The sequence below is a fragment of the Mytilus trossulus genome, chromosome 7 (assembly GCF_036588685.1).
Source record: "Mytilus trossulus isolate FHL-02 chromosome 7, PNRI_Mtr1.1.1.hap1, whole genome shotgun sequence".
NCBI lineage: Eukaryota > Metazoa > Mollusca > Bivalvia > Mytilida > Mytilidae > Mytilus > Mytilus trossulus.
The window spans coordinates 9,642,842-9,661,611 of NC_086379.1; the positions used below are offsets into that span (position 1 = coordinate 9,642,842).

General features: G+C 37.2%; 1 protein-coding gene across 1 annotated transcript in view; it reads right to left on the bottom strand.

The window, feature by feature from the left end:
- Positions 1-18,770, bottom strand: part of LOC134724604 (DNA-directed RNA polymerase III subunit RPC1-like) — an 88,904-nt gene that overhangs the window by 42,944 nt on the left and 27,190 nt on the right. The window contains exons 19-22 of the mRNA XM_063587726.1: positions 8,691-8,778; positions 7,858-7,969; positions 6,551-6,664; positions 5,631-5,788 (exon numbers count right to left, since the gene is read on the bottom strand). Coding sequence (XP_063443796.1) covers positions 5,631-5,788; positions 6,551-6,664; positions 7,858-7,969; positions 8,691-8,778 — 472 coding nt within the window. The remainder of the gene's footprint in view (positions 1-5,630; positions 5,789-6,550; positions 6,665-7,857; positions 7,970-8,690; positions 8,779-18,770) is intronic.

The following is an 18,770-nucleotide window of genomic DNA, read 5'->3' on the forward strand; positions in this document are numbered from 1 at the left end:
GACTTACTTTAACCAATCTCCTCTGAATGTAACCTGTTTCTGCTGTTTTGACTTACTTTAACCAATCTCCTCTGCATGTAACCTGTTTCTGCTGTTTTGACTTACTTTAACCAATCTCCTCTGCATGTAACCTGTTTCTGCTGTTTTGACTTACTTTAACCAATCTCCTCTGCATGTAACCTGTTTCTGCTGTTTTGACTTACTTTAACCAATCTTCTCTGCATGTCACCTGTTTCTGCTGTTTTGACTTACTTTAACCAATCTCCTCTGCATGTAACCTGTTTCTGCTGTTTTGACTTACTTTCACCAATCTCCTCTGCATGTAACCTGTTTCTGCTGTTTTGACTTACTTTAACCAATCTCCTCTGCATGTAACCTGTTTCTGCTGTTTTGACTTACTTTAACCAATCTCCTCTGCATGTAACCTGTTTCTGCTGTTTTGCCTACTTTCACCAATCTTCTCTGCATGTAACCTGTTTCTGCTGTTTTGACTTACTTTCACCAATCTCCTCTGCATGTAACCTGTTTCTGCTGTTTTGCCTACTTTCACCAATCTTCTCTGCATGTAACCTGTTTCTGCTGTTTTGACTTACTTTCACCAATCTCCTCTGCATGTAACCTGTTTCTGCTGTTTTGACTTACTTTCACCAATCTCCTCTGCATGTAACCTGTTTCTGCTGTTTTGACTTACTTTAACCAATCTCCTCTGCATGTAACCTGTTTCTGCTGTTTTGCCTACTTTCACCAATCTTCTCTGCATGTAACCTGTTTCTGCTGTTTTGACTTACTTTCACCAATCTCCTCTGCATGTAACCTGTTTCTGCTGTTTTGCCTACTTTCACCAATCTTCTCTGCATGTAACCTGTTTCTGCTGTTTTGACTTACTTTCACCAATCTCCTCTGCATGTAACCTGTTTCTGCTGTTTTGACTTACTTTAACCAATCTCCTCTGCATGTAACCTGTTTCTGCTGTTTTGACTTACTTTAACCAATCTCCTCTGCATGTAACCTGTTTCTGCTGTTTTGACTTACTTTAACCAATCTTCTCTGCATGTCACCTGTTTCTGCTGTTTTGACTTACTTTAACCAATCTCCTCTGCATGTAACCTGTTTCTGCTGTTTTGACTTACTTTAACCAATCTCCTCTGCATGTAACCTGTTTCTGCTGTTTTGACTTACTTTAACCAATCTCCTCTGCATGTAACCTGTTTCTGCTGTTTTGACTTACTTTAACCAATCTCCTCTGCATGTAACCTGTTTCTGCTGTTTTGACTTACTTTAACCAATCTCCTCTGCATGTAACCTGTTTCTGCTGTTTTGACTTACTTTAACCAATCTCCTCTGCATGTAACCTGTTTCTGCTGTTTTGACTTACTTTAACCAATCTCCTCTGCATGTAACCTGTTTCTGCTGTTTTGACTTACTTTAACCAATCTCCTCTGCATGTAACCTGTTTCTGCTGTTTTGACCTACTTTAACCAATCTCCTCTGCATGTAACCTGTTTCTGCTGTTTTGACTTACTTTCACCAATCTTTTCTGCATGTAACCTGTTTCTGCTGTTTTGACTTACTTTCACCAATCTCCTCTGCATGTAACCTGTTTCTGCTGTTTTGACTTACTTTAACCAATCTCCTCTGCATGTAACCTGTTTCTGCTGTTTTGCCTACTTTCACCAATCTCCTCTGCATGTAACCTGTTTCTGCTGTTTTGACTTACTTTAACCAATCTCCTCTGCATGTAACCTGTTTCTGCTGTTTTGACTTACTTTCACCAATCTCCTCTGCATGTAACCTGTTTCTGCTGTTTTGACTTACTTTCACCAATCTTTTCTGCATGTAACCTGTTTCTGCTGTTTTGACTTACTTTAACCAATCTCCTCTGCATGTAACCTGTTTCTGCTGTTTTGACTTACTTTAACCAATCTTTTCTGCATGTAACCTGTTTCTGCTGTTTTGACTTACTTTCACCAATCTTTTCTGCATGTAACCTGTTTCTGCTGTTTTGACTTACTTTAACCAATCTCCTCTGAATGTAACCTGTTTCTGCTGTTTTGACTTACTTTAACCAATCTCCTCTGAATGTAACCTGTTTCTGCTGTTTTGACTTACTTTAACCAATCTCCTCTGCATGTAACCTGTTTCTGCTGTTTTGACTTACTTTAACCAATCTCCTCTGCATGTAACCTGTTTCTGCTGTTTTGACTTACTTTAACCAATCTCCTCTGCATGTAACCTGTTTCTGCTGTTTTGACTTACTTTAACTAATCTCCTCTGCATGTAACCTGTTTCTGCTGTTTTGACTTACTTTAACCAATCTTCTCTGCATGTCACCTGTTTCTGCTGTTTTGACTTACTTTAACCAATCTCCTCTGCATGTCACCTGTTTCTGCTGTTTTGACTTACTTTCACCAATCTCCTCTGCATGTAACCTGTTTCTGCTGTTTTGACTTACTTTAACCAATCTCCTCTGCATGTAACCTGTTTCTGCTGTTTTGACTTACTTTAACCAATCTCCTCTGAATGTAACCTGTTTCTGCTGTTTTGACTTACTTTAACCAATCTCCTCTGCATGTAACCTGTTTCTGCTGTTTTGACTTACTTTAACCAATCTCCTCTGCATGTAACCTGTTTCTGCTGTTTTGACTTACTTTAACCAATCTCCTCTGCATGTAACCTGTTTCTGCTGTTTTGACTTACTTTAACCAATCTTCTCTGCATGTCACCTGTTTCTGCTGTTTTGACTTACTTTAACCAATCTCCTCTGCATGTAACCTGTTTCTGCTGTTTTGACTTACTTTCACCAATCTCCTCTGCATGTAACCTGTTTCTGCTGTTTTGACTTACTTTAACCAATCTCCTCTGCATGTAACCTGTTTCTGCTGTTTTGACTTACTTTAACCAATCTCCTCTGCATGTAACCTGTTTCTGCTGTTTTGCCTACTTTCACCAATCTTCTCTGCATGTAACCTGTTTCTGCTGTTTTGACTTACTTTCACCAATCTCCTCTGCATGTAACCTGTTTCTGCTGTTTTGCCTACTTTCACCAATCTTCTCTGCATGTAACCTGTTTCTGCTGTTTTGACTTACTTTCACCAATCTCCTCTGCATGTAACCTGTTTCTGCTGTTTTGACTTACTTTAACCAATCTCCTCTGCATGTAACCTGTTTCTGCTGTTTTGACTTACTTTAACCAATCTCCTCTGCATGTAACCTGTTTCTGCTGTTTTGACTTACTTTAACCAATCTTCTCTGCATGTCACCTGTTTCTGCTGTTTTGACTTACTTTAACCAATCTCCTCTGCATGTAACCTGTTTCTGCTGTTTTGACTTACTTTCACCAATCTCCTCTGCATGTAACCTGTTTCTGCTGTTTTGACTTACTTTCACCAATCTCCTCTGCATGTAACCTGTTTCTGCTGTTTTGACTTACTTTAACCAATCTCCTCTGCATGTAACCTGTTTCTGCTGTTTTGCCTACTTTCACCAATCTTCTCTGCATGTAACCTGTTTCTGCTGTTTTGACTTACTTTCACCAATCTCCTCTGCATGTAACCTGTTTCTGCTGTTTTGCCTACTTTCACCAATCTTCTCTGCATGTAACCTGTTTCTGCTGTTTTGACTTACTTTCACCAATCTCCTCTGCATGTAACCTGTTTCTGCTGTTTTGACTTACTTTAACCAATCTCCTCTGCATGTAACCTGTTTCTGCTGTTTTGACTTACTTTAACCAATCTCCTCTGCATGTAACCTGTTTCTGCTGTTTTGACTTACTTTAACCAATCTCCTCTGCATGTCACCTGTTTCTGCTGTTTTGACTTACTTTAACCAATCTCCTCTGCATGTCACCTGTTTCTGCTGTTTTGACTTACTTTAACCAATCTCCTCTGCATGTAACCTGTTTCTGCTGTTTTGACTTACTTTAACCAATCTCCTCTGCATGTAACCTGTTTCTGCTGTTTTGACTTACTTTAACCAATCTCCTCTGCATGTAACCTGTTTCTGCTGTTTTGACTTACTTTAACCAATCTCCTCTGCATGTAACCTGTTTCTGCTGTTTTGACTTACTTTAACCAATCTCCTCTGCATGTAACCTGTTTCTGCTGTTTTGACTTACTTTAACCAATCTCCTCTGCATGTAACCTGTTTCTGCTGTTTTGACTTACTTTAACCAATCTCCTCTGCATGTAACCTGTTTCTGCTGTTTTGACTTACTTTAACCAATCTCCTCTGCATGTAACCTGTTTCTGCTGTTTTGACTTACTTTAACTAATCTCCTCTGCATGTAACCTGTTTCTGCTGTTTTGCCTACTTTCACCAATCTTCTCTGCATGTAACCTGTTTCTGCTGTTTTGACTTACTTTAACTAATCTCCTCTGCATGTAACCTGTTTCTGCTGTTTTGACTTACTTTAACCAATCTCCTCTGCATGTAACCTGTTTCTGCTGTTTTGACTTACTTTAACCAATCTCCTCTGCATGTAACCTGTTTCTGCTGTTTTGACTTACTTTAACCAATCTCCTCTGCATGTAACCTGTTTCTGCTGTTTTGACTTACTTTAACTAATCTCCTCTGCATGTCACCTGTTTCTGCTGTTTTGACTTACTTTCACCAATCTCTTCTGCATGTAACCTGTTTCTGCTGTTTTGACTTACTTTAACCAATCTCCTCTGCATGTAACCTGTTTCTGCTGTTTTGACTTACTTTAACCAATCTCCTCTGCATGTAACCTGTTTCTGCTGTTTTGACTTACTTTAACCAATCTCCTCTGCATGTAACCTGTTTCTGCTGTTTTGACTTACTTTAACCAATCTCCTCTGCATGTAACCTGTTTCTGCTGTTTTGACTTACTTTCACCAATCTCCTCTGCATGTAACCTGTTTCTGCTGTTTTGACTTACTTTCACCAATCTCTTCTGCATGTAACCTGTTTCTGCTGTTTTGACTTACTTTAACCAATCTCCTCTGCATGTAACCTGTTTCTGCTGTTTTGACTTACTTTAACCAATCTCCTCTGCATGTAACCTGTTTCTGCTGTTTTGACCTACTTTAACCAATCTCCTCTGCATGTAACCTGTTTCTGCTGTTTTGACTTACTTTCACCAATCTCCTCTGCATGTAACCTGTTTCTGCTGTTTTGACTTACTTTCACCAATCTCCTCTGCATGTAACCTGTTTCTGCTGTTTTGACTTACTTTAACCAATCTCCTCTGCATGTAACCTGTTTCTGCTGTTTTGACTTACTTTAACCAATCTCCTCTGCATGTAACCTGTTTCTGCTGTTTTGACTTACTTTAACCAATCTCCTCTGCATGTAACCTGTTTCTGCTGTTTTGACTTACTTTAACCAATCTCCTCTGCATGTAACCTGTTTCTGCTGTTTTGCCTACTTTCACCAATCTTCTCTGCATGTCACCTGTTTCTGCTGTTTTGACTTACTTTAACTAATCTCCTCTGCATGTAACCTGTTTCTGCTGTTTTGCCTACTTTCATCAATCTTCTCTGCATGTAACCTGTTTCTGCTGTTTTGACTTACTTTAACTAATCTCCTCTGCATGTAACCTGTTTCTGCTGTTTTGACTTACTTTAACCAATCTCCTCTGCATGTAACCTGTTTCTGCTGTTTTGACTTACTTTAACCAATCTCCTCTGCATGTAACCTGTTTCTGCTGTTTTGACTGCTGTATCCACCAAACCTTCTCTACCAGCCATGGTGTGGAAGAAAAACTCAGTTGGAGTTAGTCCTGAATAGAAACTGTTCTCCACAAAACCTCTAGCTGCTGGATCTTTGGCTGAAGAATAATATTAGAAGATAAAAACATGTTATATCATGCATTTAAATTTTTATAAAACATTTAATCCTTTTTCCCCATAATATTATGTGTTATGAATGTCAAGGCAATGATATAGATTGAAGAGACAGAAAACCTAATCACACAAAACTTTATCAATTATTTCTGAGGTTTTGATATTGACTTGAAAAACTACAAACACATCCTGACCCATTTGTATAAATATGATAAACTGCAATTTTTTCTATTGAAAACATATAAAAAAGAAGATGTGGTATGATTGCCAATAAGACAACTATCCACAAGAGATCAAAATGACACAGACATTAACAACTATAGGTAAATTCATTGGGGTGAATAATTTTTAAACGTCACAATGTTTACGAATTAAATATTCTATCATTTAATTTCTTTCTTAAAGGACTGTCAGTGCTTTTTTGAAAAGGTAAGGTTGCAAGATGTGTATACCTTTCTGTTAATATGTAAAAGAACATGTTTTGGTTCAGAAGAAGTTGAGGATGATAATACATTCCCTTTTATAAAAGTTTGGCAGAGATCATGTTTTGTAACAGGAAACCTTTAAAATAATTTTTGGCTAACAATGAAAAAGAAATTACAATACTGCATAGAGATTTTTTTTTTTTAAATCTGTAAGTTTAGTAGGCCTCAATGCATAAAAGATTAACATATTAATGTTAATAATAATATTATGCACAAATATTATATTTTTTAATAATTGTAAGAATAATTTCAAGGTCATACAATGCTTTTCAAAATGAGGCAATGCTCTGTCTTCAAATCCATTTGGCACTCTCTTTCCACTAATGGCCTGTTGTCCTACACAGGAAATCATCTGTGAAATATTGATAAATGAACCTGCAATACAAGAAAAAATGTTACATTTAAAAAAATAAATAACATTGAAACATAAATAATATACCTCATTTAAGAATTGAATGCTTCTTTTTGGTAAATTCATTGGGGTGTAAAAGTGTTGACCGAAGAACATTTTGTATGAGGAAGCACTTTATTCTAAAAATGTGGTGCACAGGCAACGCTTATACAACCCTATGAAATTACTGAAAGAAGCATTCAAAACTCAAAACTACATTTTTCACTATGATACTATCAAGTTTTCTTTTATTTACCTGTGCACTTTATTGTTGAAACATGTGTCATCATGTACGTTTCAATTCATGCAATTCATTATGAAATGAGGAATGATGTAAGATTGCTGTAAGCCAATCAAAATAACATATAATAATGAAACATAAATCTTATGTAACAAGTGAAACTGCGAGCTACTGCTCACTGATGATACCCCCGCCGCAAGTGGATAATATAAATAGTGTAAAAATATGCAAGTGTTCGGTTAACAGGAAATTGTCGAGTGATGAATCTGAAAACGCATCACACGGTATAGCTGACTTATATAAATCCTGAAACCTAATTTCAGAAATCCTTGTATTGTAGTTCCTGAGAAAAGTGTGACGAAAATTTTCAACTTGGCTATCATGTGTAAAATCATACAAGTGTTCGGTAAACAGGAAGTTGTCAAGTGATCAATCTGAAAACGCATCACACGCTATAGCTGACTTAAATAAACCCTGAAAATTTCAGAAATCCTTGTATTGTAGTTCCTGAGAAAAATGCGACGAAAAATATTCATGGTACGGACAGACTGACCGACTGACGGACGGACGGACAGAGGTAAAACAGTATACCCCCCTTTTTTAAAGCATGGGGATAATTATACAAAATTAAGGTTTCGTCTTCATTTGTAAAATATAAATCAGACTAAATTTTTGAAGAATATTTGGTTATTTTTTTTCCAACTTACAGTTGAAAATATTCACATGTAAAAGGAGTATAGCATATATTGCTGTTCTGTACATCCACAGCTATGGAAAATGTTCAAATTTACTAAAGAAAACTCATTAAAGATACCAGGCTTATAATTTTGTATGCCAGATTTCAATGAAACATTTACATTATATTCATTAAGAATTAAGTTGTGTGAGTGTGTGTCAAAATTATTTGGCAAATGAACTAATATTAAATAAATATACCTTTTGATCCACAAATAGCCATATTCAATGGACTATTACTTTTATCAAGTTCTCTCAGACATGCTTTTCCTGTGTGGTCTCTAATAACTGACAACTCTTTCAAAATCATTGCCTGAAAAATTGACAAGTATTTTAAATTACTTATCTCTGACAAAATTATCATGGATATTCTACAATAAAAGAATAAATTTGATATGTAGAAAATTATTTTTCCATTGTTTATATATGTGTGTGAAGTATATTATAAAGGATATCATATCTATTTGGTTGTTCGCCAGGATAAATGTTTTTTTCTTTGATGTGGCTAAAAGCAAACATCAATCATTTAATCTATTTGGCTGTTTCATAATACAATCTTTATAACTTGTATCCCAATTATGTAAACAATCAATTTTGAAGATTTCTATTCAAAATTTGATTTTTTATGTCAAAATTAGAAAGAACAGTCATTAGTCCCTTTCTTGGAGAGACCTCATATTTCATATATATATCAAACAAGTAATTTTAGGGGCCAGCCGATGCAAGATTTTCGCTATGTGGAAGACTCATTAGTGGCCTTACGCTGTTTTCTGATCTTTGTTCAGGTTGTTGTCTGTTTCACACATTACCTGTTTCCATTTACTATTCTATCTTAAGTTGCCATGTACTACTCTACTACAAAAACTATCACTGTGTCAAAATAATGGGGTAACTATTCATTAGCAAGATAAGAAATTAAATTTGGTTGGTACAACAATGAACTATAATACAACCACAGACTTTTCCTGTTCCATAAATAATACTACATTTTAGGTCAAGTTTCCATGAAGTTAATAATAAATACAAAGATTAACCTCTAAAGTTTCTTCTTCAGTGCATCCTGGTTGAGTTCGTAATTTTCCTTCCTGTAAATCCTGGATATAACCATCACATTTTCTGTACCTGTAAATATATTTATAATGTAATAAGATCTATCCACCTCTCCTTGAAAACGCCTTACGATTTTGTACTAATTATAATTTTCTTTTCAACGGCTTTTGTTTCAAAACAAGTGGATAGAATATTTCGTATATGATATCGAACAGTTTTTGCATTTTTGAAACTCACTCTTTTACATGAACACTTTTCCATATGGGCGTTATCTCCCCATGTACTGTTTTTCCTATTATCACTTCTCCTCAGAAACTGAAAAAGAGATTCCCTTATAATTTTTGACCAAAATATTCCTTCCTTCCTAAGGATGATCTGTTTAGTCTGGAACAAAGCCATCTGATTACTTGTTACTCGCATTAAAAGTTATTTCATTCTAATGTTTAACATACAATACAAATGGTATGTCTGTGTAACTGATAAACCTTTTCTCATTAAGACATATAGTCCCTGTCTAATAAGCTGGAAATTGAAATCAAGGTCAAAAGTCAAGGTCATGAATTAAATTTCGTACTTTGCATGTTATCACAACTCCTCAGGAACTATAAAACTTATCGACATAATATTTTTTGCCAAATTTTAAGTTACAACTTTTTAAAAATACAGTAGACTCCACCTAATCGGATATCGGCTAAACGAATATATCGGCTATTGTAATATTATTTCAAAACACCGAACCATTCCCTATACATTTCAGTCAAAATACATCGGATAATCGAATATCGGTTATTAGAATATATCGGCTAATTGGATAGGAATATTCATGAAAAATGTGTGAAACCATGTACAATCGAATATTTTGAAATAATTTCTTATTTTTCTTGACAGGAAATGAAGCCGGAAGTTGCGCCATTACGAAGTTAAAGAAAATTTCAGTACAGAAATGTTTCATTTTATTAATAAAACGATCTTTTATAGTCAAATAAAACATGTTTCTTCTTGTTGTCTTGTTTATTTTATGAATCTGATATTATATTTTGCCTAAGATGTGTTTGTTATGTGTTTATCAAAATGTGATCGTTATCATTTACTTCACAAACAGTGATGTTCATCAATAATTATTAAATATGAATGAAAAGTACCTCTTTCTCAACAATTTATTAAAATATATATAAAAGTCCCGTGTAAAAATAAGGAATCGTGTGTCAATAGCATATCCCAGGTGAAATAGAATTATGTAACTTGTACACATGTAAGCCATTTTCCTAATTTACATAATATTCAGCCTTTTATTTTGAACCACGGCAGATAAGATAGAAAAGTAAATTAATTTTCCTCATCTTGATGTCCAATTTTATAATCATAAAAGTAGTTGTATTACTTGAAATGGAAATGTGTTTCAAAAATAAAAAACTGTAGAAAATTAGATCCGAGTTCGATCACCTTCTTAAGCTATTAATAGATTTACCTGTGGCCTACTTCTGAGAATTCATAGTTATTTTTAGCTTTTACCTGTTTTAACACACAAATGAAACAAATCACACAAAAACAACAAGTCTCATTATTTAAGAGGTACATATTTTATTCAGATAATCAACACATAATTAAACTAGAGGCTCTCAAGAGCCTGTGTCGCTCACCTGTTACTGTATTTACTGATGTCGGTCATCTTGGTTGGTAGGTGGGGTCATTAGACACTTTAGTGATGATTGTGGCCACGTTTAGTTTAATATGGCCCATAGTTTTAGAAAATAAGATTTTTGTACAAGTTACAAAAATGACGAAAATTTGTTCAAAATTGACTATAAAGGGCAATAACTCCTTAAGGGGTACTCTTACAATTTTTATCATGTTGACTTATTTGTAGATCCTACTTTGCTGAACAAAATTGCTGTTTACAGTTTATCTCTATCTATAATAGTATTCAAGATAATAACCAAAAACTGCAAAATTTCCTTAAAATTACCAATTTTAGGGCAGCAACCCAATAACAAGTTGTCAGATTCATCTGAAAATTTGCGAGGGGATAGATCTTATTCTGATGGACATTTAAATCTTGAAAGATTTGCCCTAAATGTCTTAGTTTTAAAGATATAAATCAAAAACTGCATTTTACCACTATGTTCTAATTTTAGCCATGTCGGCCATTTTGTTTGGTAGGCGGTGTCATCGGACACATTTTTCAAACTATATACCACAATGATAATTATCGCCAAGTTTGGTTTAATTTGGCCATGTAGTTTCAGAGAAGAAAATTTTTGTACAAGTTACAAAAACTGACGAAAATTTGTTAAAAATTGACTATAAAGGGCAATAACTCCTTAAGGGGTTGACTGACAATTTTGGTCATGTTGACTTATTTGTAGGTTTTACTTTGCTGAACATTATTGCTGTTTACAGTTTATCTCTATCTATAATAGTATTCAAGATAATAACCAAAAACTGCAAAATTTCCTTAAAATAACCAATTCAGGGGCAGCAACCTAACAACAGGTTGTCCAATTCATCTGAAAATTCTAAGGCAGATAGATCTTGACCTGATTAACAATTTTACCCCATGTCAGATTTGCTCTAAATGTTTTGGTTTCAAAGATATAAGCCAAAATATACATTTTACCCCTGTGTTCTATTTTTAGCCATGGCGGCCATCTTGGTTGGATGGCCAGGTCATCGGACACATTTTTTAAACTAGATACCCCAAGAATGATTGTGGCCAAGTTTGGTAACATTTGGCCCAGTAGTTTCAGAGGAGAAGATTTTTGTAAAAGTTTACGGACGACGGACGCCAAGTGATGAGAAAAGCTCACTTGACCTTTCAGGTCAGGTGAGCTAAAAATCAACAGACTGACAGATAAACAAAATACATTGTAATCAACTGATCGATCTATTACTCAATCAACCGATTTATCCGAACTTGTACCTGAAAAAAACATTGAGATTAGTTACAAATTTCCATTAATAAAGCAGCTATAATAGCTATTGGTATCTTAGGGTTGTGTCTGTCAATTTAAAAAAACAAACTTGGAGGAATATACGTTCATCGGCTAATTGAATATATCGGACAATCGGATATTTTTAGCTGACATTTTGGGTATCCGATTGGCCGGAGTCTACTGTAATACACATTGATACATTAGGTTTAATAGAAATGCTAAGGTGTCTTTTTAGTTTTATCCACTTCAATATTCAAAATAAGTTTGTTGGTATAACTTCTTATTTATACATATTTGAGACATGAAGACTTTTGATTTGACATCCTAGCTATATGAAATCAAGGTCAAAGGTAAATTTGTAGTTCTAGACTCTGACCCTTGCTATATATATTAACTTCCAACTTGTACAAGGTAAAGTCATAAGATCTACTGTAGTCAGTTGGAAACATATGACTTTGAAAAAATTAACTGAAAGTGTCATTGAGTAAACTGGAAGTAGCCGTTATTTGCGCTATATTCATGTTGAAGTACCTAACACCAAAAAGTTTTAGAAACAGTACCCGGTCAAATTAAATTAGAAGTGCTTTTTTTGTAAACTGGAAGTAGCAAATTATTGCTCTTTTTTCTTTTTCAAACAAAAACCCAATACAATATAGACAAATGGACAGAAAACAGACAGACCAACAGATGGACAAAAGTAGACCAGAAAACATAACACCTCCTTACTATTGTAGGCATGGTAGGTGGGGTGTAACAAAATATTTCAAACACATTATAAATTAAAATTAGTTTTAAACTGTTTGTTACAATTCAAATGATAATGCTTATTTTACTGCTAAATTCACACAAGATTTGATTTAATTCTGCCTTACTTCTGCAACAGTGCTACAAGTGTCCTTTAACTAGGATAATATGGAAAATAATACAAGTAAATGGAATGAAAAAGTTCTAGCTTACATAAACTGTACCTAACCATCACCCAGAAGAAACATAAACTGTACCTACCCATCATCCAGAAGAAACATAAACTGTACCTACCCATCATCCAGAAGAAACATAAACTGTACCTACCCATCATCCAGAAGAAACATAAACTGTACCTACCCATCATCCAGAAGAAACATAAACTGTACCTACCCATCGTCCAGAAGAAACATAAACTGTACCTACCCATCATCCAGAAGAAACATAAACTGTACCTACCCATCGTCCAGAAGAAACATAAACTGTACCTACCCATCGTCCAGAAGACAACATAAACTGTACCTACCCATCGTCCAGAAGAAACATAAACTTAAACTGTACCTACCCATCATCCAGAAGAAACATAAACTGTACCTACCCATCATCCAGAAGAAACATAAACTGTACCTACCCATCGTCCAGAAGAAACATAAACTGTACCTACCCATCATCCAGAAGAAACATAAACTGTACCTACCCATCGTCCAGAAGAAACATAAACTGTACCTACCCATCATCCAGAAGAAACATAAACTGTACCTACCCATCATCCAGAAGAAACATAAACTGTACCTACCCATCATCCAGAAGAAACATAAACTGTACCTACCCATCGTCCAGAAGACAACATAAACTGTACCTACCCATCGTCCAGAAGAAACCTAAACTGTACCTACCCATCGTCCAGAAGAAACCTAAACTGTACCTACCCATCGTCCAGAAGAAACCTAAACTGTACCTACCCATCGTCCAGAAGAAACCTAAACTGTACCTACCCATCGTCCAGAAGAAACCTAAACTGTACCTACCCATCGTCCAGAAGAAACCTAAACTGTACCTACCCATCGTCCAGAAGAAACCTAAACTGTACCTACCCATCGTCCAGAAGAAACCTAAACTGTACCTACCCATCGTCCAGAAGAAACCTAAACTGTACCTACCCATCGTCCAGAAGAAACATAAACTGTACCTACCCATCGTCCAGAAGAAACCTAAACTGTACCTACCCATCGTCCAGAAGTAACATAAACTGTACCTACCCATCGTCCAGAAGACAACATAAACTGTACCTACCCATCGTCCAGAAGACAACATAAACTGTACCTACCCATCGTCCAGAAGACAACATAAACTGTACCTACCCCTCGTCCAGAAGAAACATAAACTGTACCTACCCCTCGTCCAGAAGAAACATAAACTGTACCTACCCCTCGTCCAGAAGAAACATAAACTGTACCTACCCCTCGTCCAGAAGAAACATAAACTGTACCTACCCCTCGTCCAGAAGAAACATAAACTGTACCTACCCCTCGTCCAGAAGAAACATAAACTGTACCTACCCCTCGTCCAGAAGAAACATAAACTGTACCTACCCCTCGTCCAGAAGAAACATAAACTGTACCTACCCCTCGTCCAGAAGAAACATAAACTGTACCTACCCCTCGTCCAGAAGAAACATAAACTGTACCTACCCCTCGTCCAGAAGAAACATAAACTGTACCTACCCCTCGTCCAGAAGAAACATAAACTGTACATACCCCTCGTCCAGAAGAAACATAAACTGTACCTACCCCTCGTCCAGAAGAAACATAAACTGTACCTACCCCTCGTCCAGAAGAAACATAAACTGTACCTACCCCTCGTCCAGAAGAAACCTAAACTGTACCTACCCCTCGTCCAGAAGAAACCTAAACTGTACCTACCCCTCGTCCAGAAGAAACCTAAACTGTACCTACCCATCGTCCAGAAGAAACATAAACTGTACCTACCCCTCGTCCAGAAGAAACATAAACTGTACCTACCCCTCGTCCAGAAGAAACATAAACTGTACCTACCCCTCGTCCAGAAGAAACATAAACTGTACCTACCCCTCATCCAGAAGAAACATAATCTGTACCTACCCCTCATCCAGAAGAAACATAAACTGTACCTACCCCTCATCCAGAAGAAACATAAACTGTACCTACCCCTCATCCAGAAGAAACATAAACTGTACCTACCCCTCGTCCAGAAGAAACCTAAACTGTACCTACCCCTCATCCAGAAGAAACATAAACTGTACCTACCCCTCATCCAGAAGAAACATAAACTGTACCTACCCCTCATCCAGAAGAAACATAAACTGTACCTACCCCTCATCCAGAAGAAACATAAACTGTACCTACCCCTCATCCAGAAGAAACATAAACTGTACCTACCCCTCGTCCAGAAGAAACATAAACTGTACCTACCCCTCGTCCAGAAGAAACCTAAACTGTACCTACCCATCATCCAGAAGAAACCTAAACTGTACCTACCCATCATCCAGAAGAAACCTAAACTGTACCTACCCATCATCCAGAAGAAACATAAACTGTACCTACCCATCATCCAGAAGAAACATAAACTGTACCTACCCATCATCCAGAAGAAACATAAACTGTACCTACCCATCATCCAGAAGAAACCTAAACTGTACCTACCCATCATCCAGAAGTAACCTAAACTGTACCTACCCATCATCCAGAAGAAACATAAACTATACCTACCCATCATCCAGAAGAAACATAAACTGTACCTACCAATTATCCAGAAGAAACATAAACTATACCTACCCATCATCCAGAAGACAACATAAACTGTACCTACCCATCATCCAGAAGAAACATAAACTGTACCTACCCATCATCCAGAAGAAACATAAACTGTACCTACCCATCATCCAGAAGTAACATAAACTGTACCTACCCATCATCCAGAAGAAACATAAACTGTACCTACCCATCATCCAGAAGTAACATAAACTGTACCTACCCATCATCCAGAAGAAACATAAACTGTACCTACCCATCATCCAGAAGCCCATCGTCCAGAAGACAACATAAACTGTACCTACCCATCATCCAGAAGAAACATAAACTGTACCTACCCATCGTCCAGAAGAAACATAAACTGTACCTACCCATCGTCCAGAAGAAACCTAAACTGTACCTACCCATCATCCAGAAGACAACATAAACTGTACCTACCCATCATCCAGAAGAAACATAAACTGTACCTACCCATCATCCAGAAGACAACATAAACTGTACCTACCCATCATCCAGAAGAAACATAAACTGTACCTACCCATCGTCCAGAAGAAATATAAACTGTACCTACCCATCATCCAGAAGACAACATAAACTGTACCTACCCATCGTCCAGAAGACAACATAAACTGTACCTACCCATCATCCAGAAGAAACATAAACTGTACCTACCCATCGTCCAGAAGAAACATAAACTGTACCTACCCATCGTCCAGAAGAAAGCTAAACTGTACCTACCCATCGTCCAGAAGAAACATAAACTGTACCTACCCATCGTCCAGAAGACAACATAAACTGTACCTACCCATCATCCAGAAGAAACATAAACTGTACCTACCCATCATCCAGAAGAAACATAAACTGTACCTACCCATCGTCCAGAAGAAACCTAAACTGTACCTACCCATCATCCAGAAGACAACATAAACTGTACCTACCCATCATCCAGAAGAAACATAAACTGTACCTACCCATCATCCAGAAGACAACATAAACTGTACCTACCCATCATCCAGAAGAAACATAAACTGTACCTACCCATCGTCCAGAAGAAATATAAACTGTACCTACCCATCATCCAGAAGACAACATAAACTGTACCTACCCATCGTCCAGAAGAAACATAAACTGTACCTACCCATCATCCAGAAGAAACATAAACTGTACCTACCCATCATCCAGAAGAAACATAAACTGTACCTACCCATCATCCAGAAGAAACATAAACTGTACCTACCCATCATCCAGAAGAAACCTAAACTGTACCTACCCATCATCCAGAAGTAACATAAACTGTACCTACCCATCATCCAGAAGAAACATAAACTATACCTACCCATCATCCAGAAGAAACATAAACTGTACCTACCAATCATCCAGAAGAAACATAAACTATACCTACCCATCATCCAGAAGACAACATAAACTGTACCTACCCATCATCCAGAAGAAACATAAACTGTACCTACCCATCATCCAGAAGACAACATAAACTGTACCTACCCATCATCCAGAAGAAACATAAACTGTACCTACCCATCGTCCAGAAGAAATATAAACTGTACCTACCCATCATCCAGAAGACAACATAAACTGTACCTACCCATCGTCCAGAAGAAACATAAACTGTACCTACCCATCATCCAGAAGAAACATAAACTGTACCTACCCATCATCCAGAAGAAACATAAACTGTACCTACCCATCATCCAGAAGAAACATAAACTGTACCTACCCATCATCCAGAAGTAACATAAACTGTACCTACCCATCATCCAGAAGAAACATAAACTGTACCTACCCATCATCCAGAAGTAACATAAACTGTACCTACCCATCATCCAGAAGAAACATAAACTGTACCTACCCATCATCCAGAAGCCCATCGTCCAGAAGACAACATAAACTGTACCTACCCATCATCCAGAAGAAACATAAACTGTACCTACCCATCGTCCAGAAGAAACATAAACTGTACCTACCCATCGTCCAGAAGAAACCTAAACTGTACCTACCCATCATCCAGAAGACAACATAAACTGTACCTACCCATCATCCAGAAGAAACATAAACTGTACCTACCCATCATCCAGAAGACAACATAAACTGTACCTACCCATCATCCAGAAGAAACATAAACTGTACCTACCCATCGTCCAGAAGAAATATAAACTGTACCTACCCATCATCCAGAAGACAACATAAACTGTACCTACCCATCGTCCAGAAGACAACATAAACTGTACCTACCCATCATCCAGAAGAAACATAAACTGTACCTACCCATCGTCCAGAAGAAACATAAACTGTACCTACCCATCGTCCAGAAGAAACCTAAACTGTACCTACCCATCGTCCAGAAGAAACATAAACTGTACCTACCCATCGTCCAGAAGACAACATAAACTGTACCTACCCATCATCCAGAAGAAACATAAACTGTACCTACCCATCATCCAGAAGAAACATAAACTGTACCTACCCATCGTCCAGAAGAAACCTAAACTGTACCTACCCATCATCCAGAAGACAACATAAACTGTACCTACCCATCATCCAGAAGAAACATAAACTGTACCTACCCATCATCCAGAAGACAACATAAACTGTACCTACCCATCATCCAGAAGAAACATAAACTGTACCTACCCATCGTCCAGAAGAAATATAAACTGTACCTACCCATCATCCAGAAGACAACATAAACTGTACCTACCCATCGTCCAGAAGAAACATAAACTGTACCTACCCATCATCCAGAAGAAACATAAACTGTACCTACCCATCATCCAGAAGAAACATTAACTGTACCTACCCATCATCCAGAAGAAACCTAAACTGTACCTACCCATCATCCAGAAGAAACATAAACTGTACCTACCCATCATCCAGAAGAAACCTAAACTGTACCTACCCATCATCCAGAAGAAACCTAAACTGTACCTACCCATCATCCAGAAGAAACCTAAACTGTACCTACCCATCGTCCAGAAGAAACATAAACTGTACCTACCCATCGTCCAGAAGAAACATAAACTGTACCTACCCATCATCCAGAAGAAACATAAACTGTACCTACCCATCATCCAGAAGAAACCTAAACTGTACCTACCCATCATCCAGAAGAAACCTAAACTGTACCTACCCATCATCCAGAAGAAACCTAAACTGTACCTACCCATCATCCAGAAGAAACATAAACTGTACCTACCCATCATCCAGAAGAAACATAAACTGTACCTACCCCTCGTCCAGAAGAAACATAAACTGTACCTACCCCTCGTCCAGAAGAAACATAAACTGTACCTACCCCTCATCCAGAAGAAACATAATCTGTACCTACCCCTCATCCAGAAGAAACATAAACTGTACCTACCCCTCATCCAGAAGAAACATAAACTGTACCTACCCCTCATCCAGAAGAAACATAAACTGTACCTACCCCTCGTCCAGAAGAAACCTAAACTGTACCTACCCATCATCCAGAAGAAACATAAACTGTACCTACCCCTCATCCAGAAGAAACATAAACTGTACCTACCCCTCATCCAGAAGAAACATAAACTGTACCTACCCCTCATCCAGAAGAAACATAAAC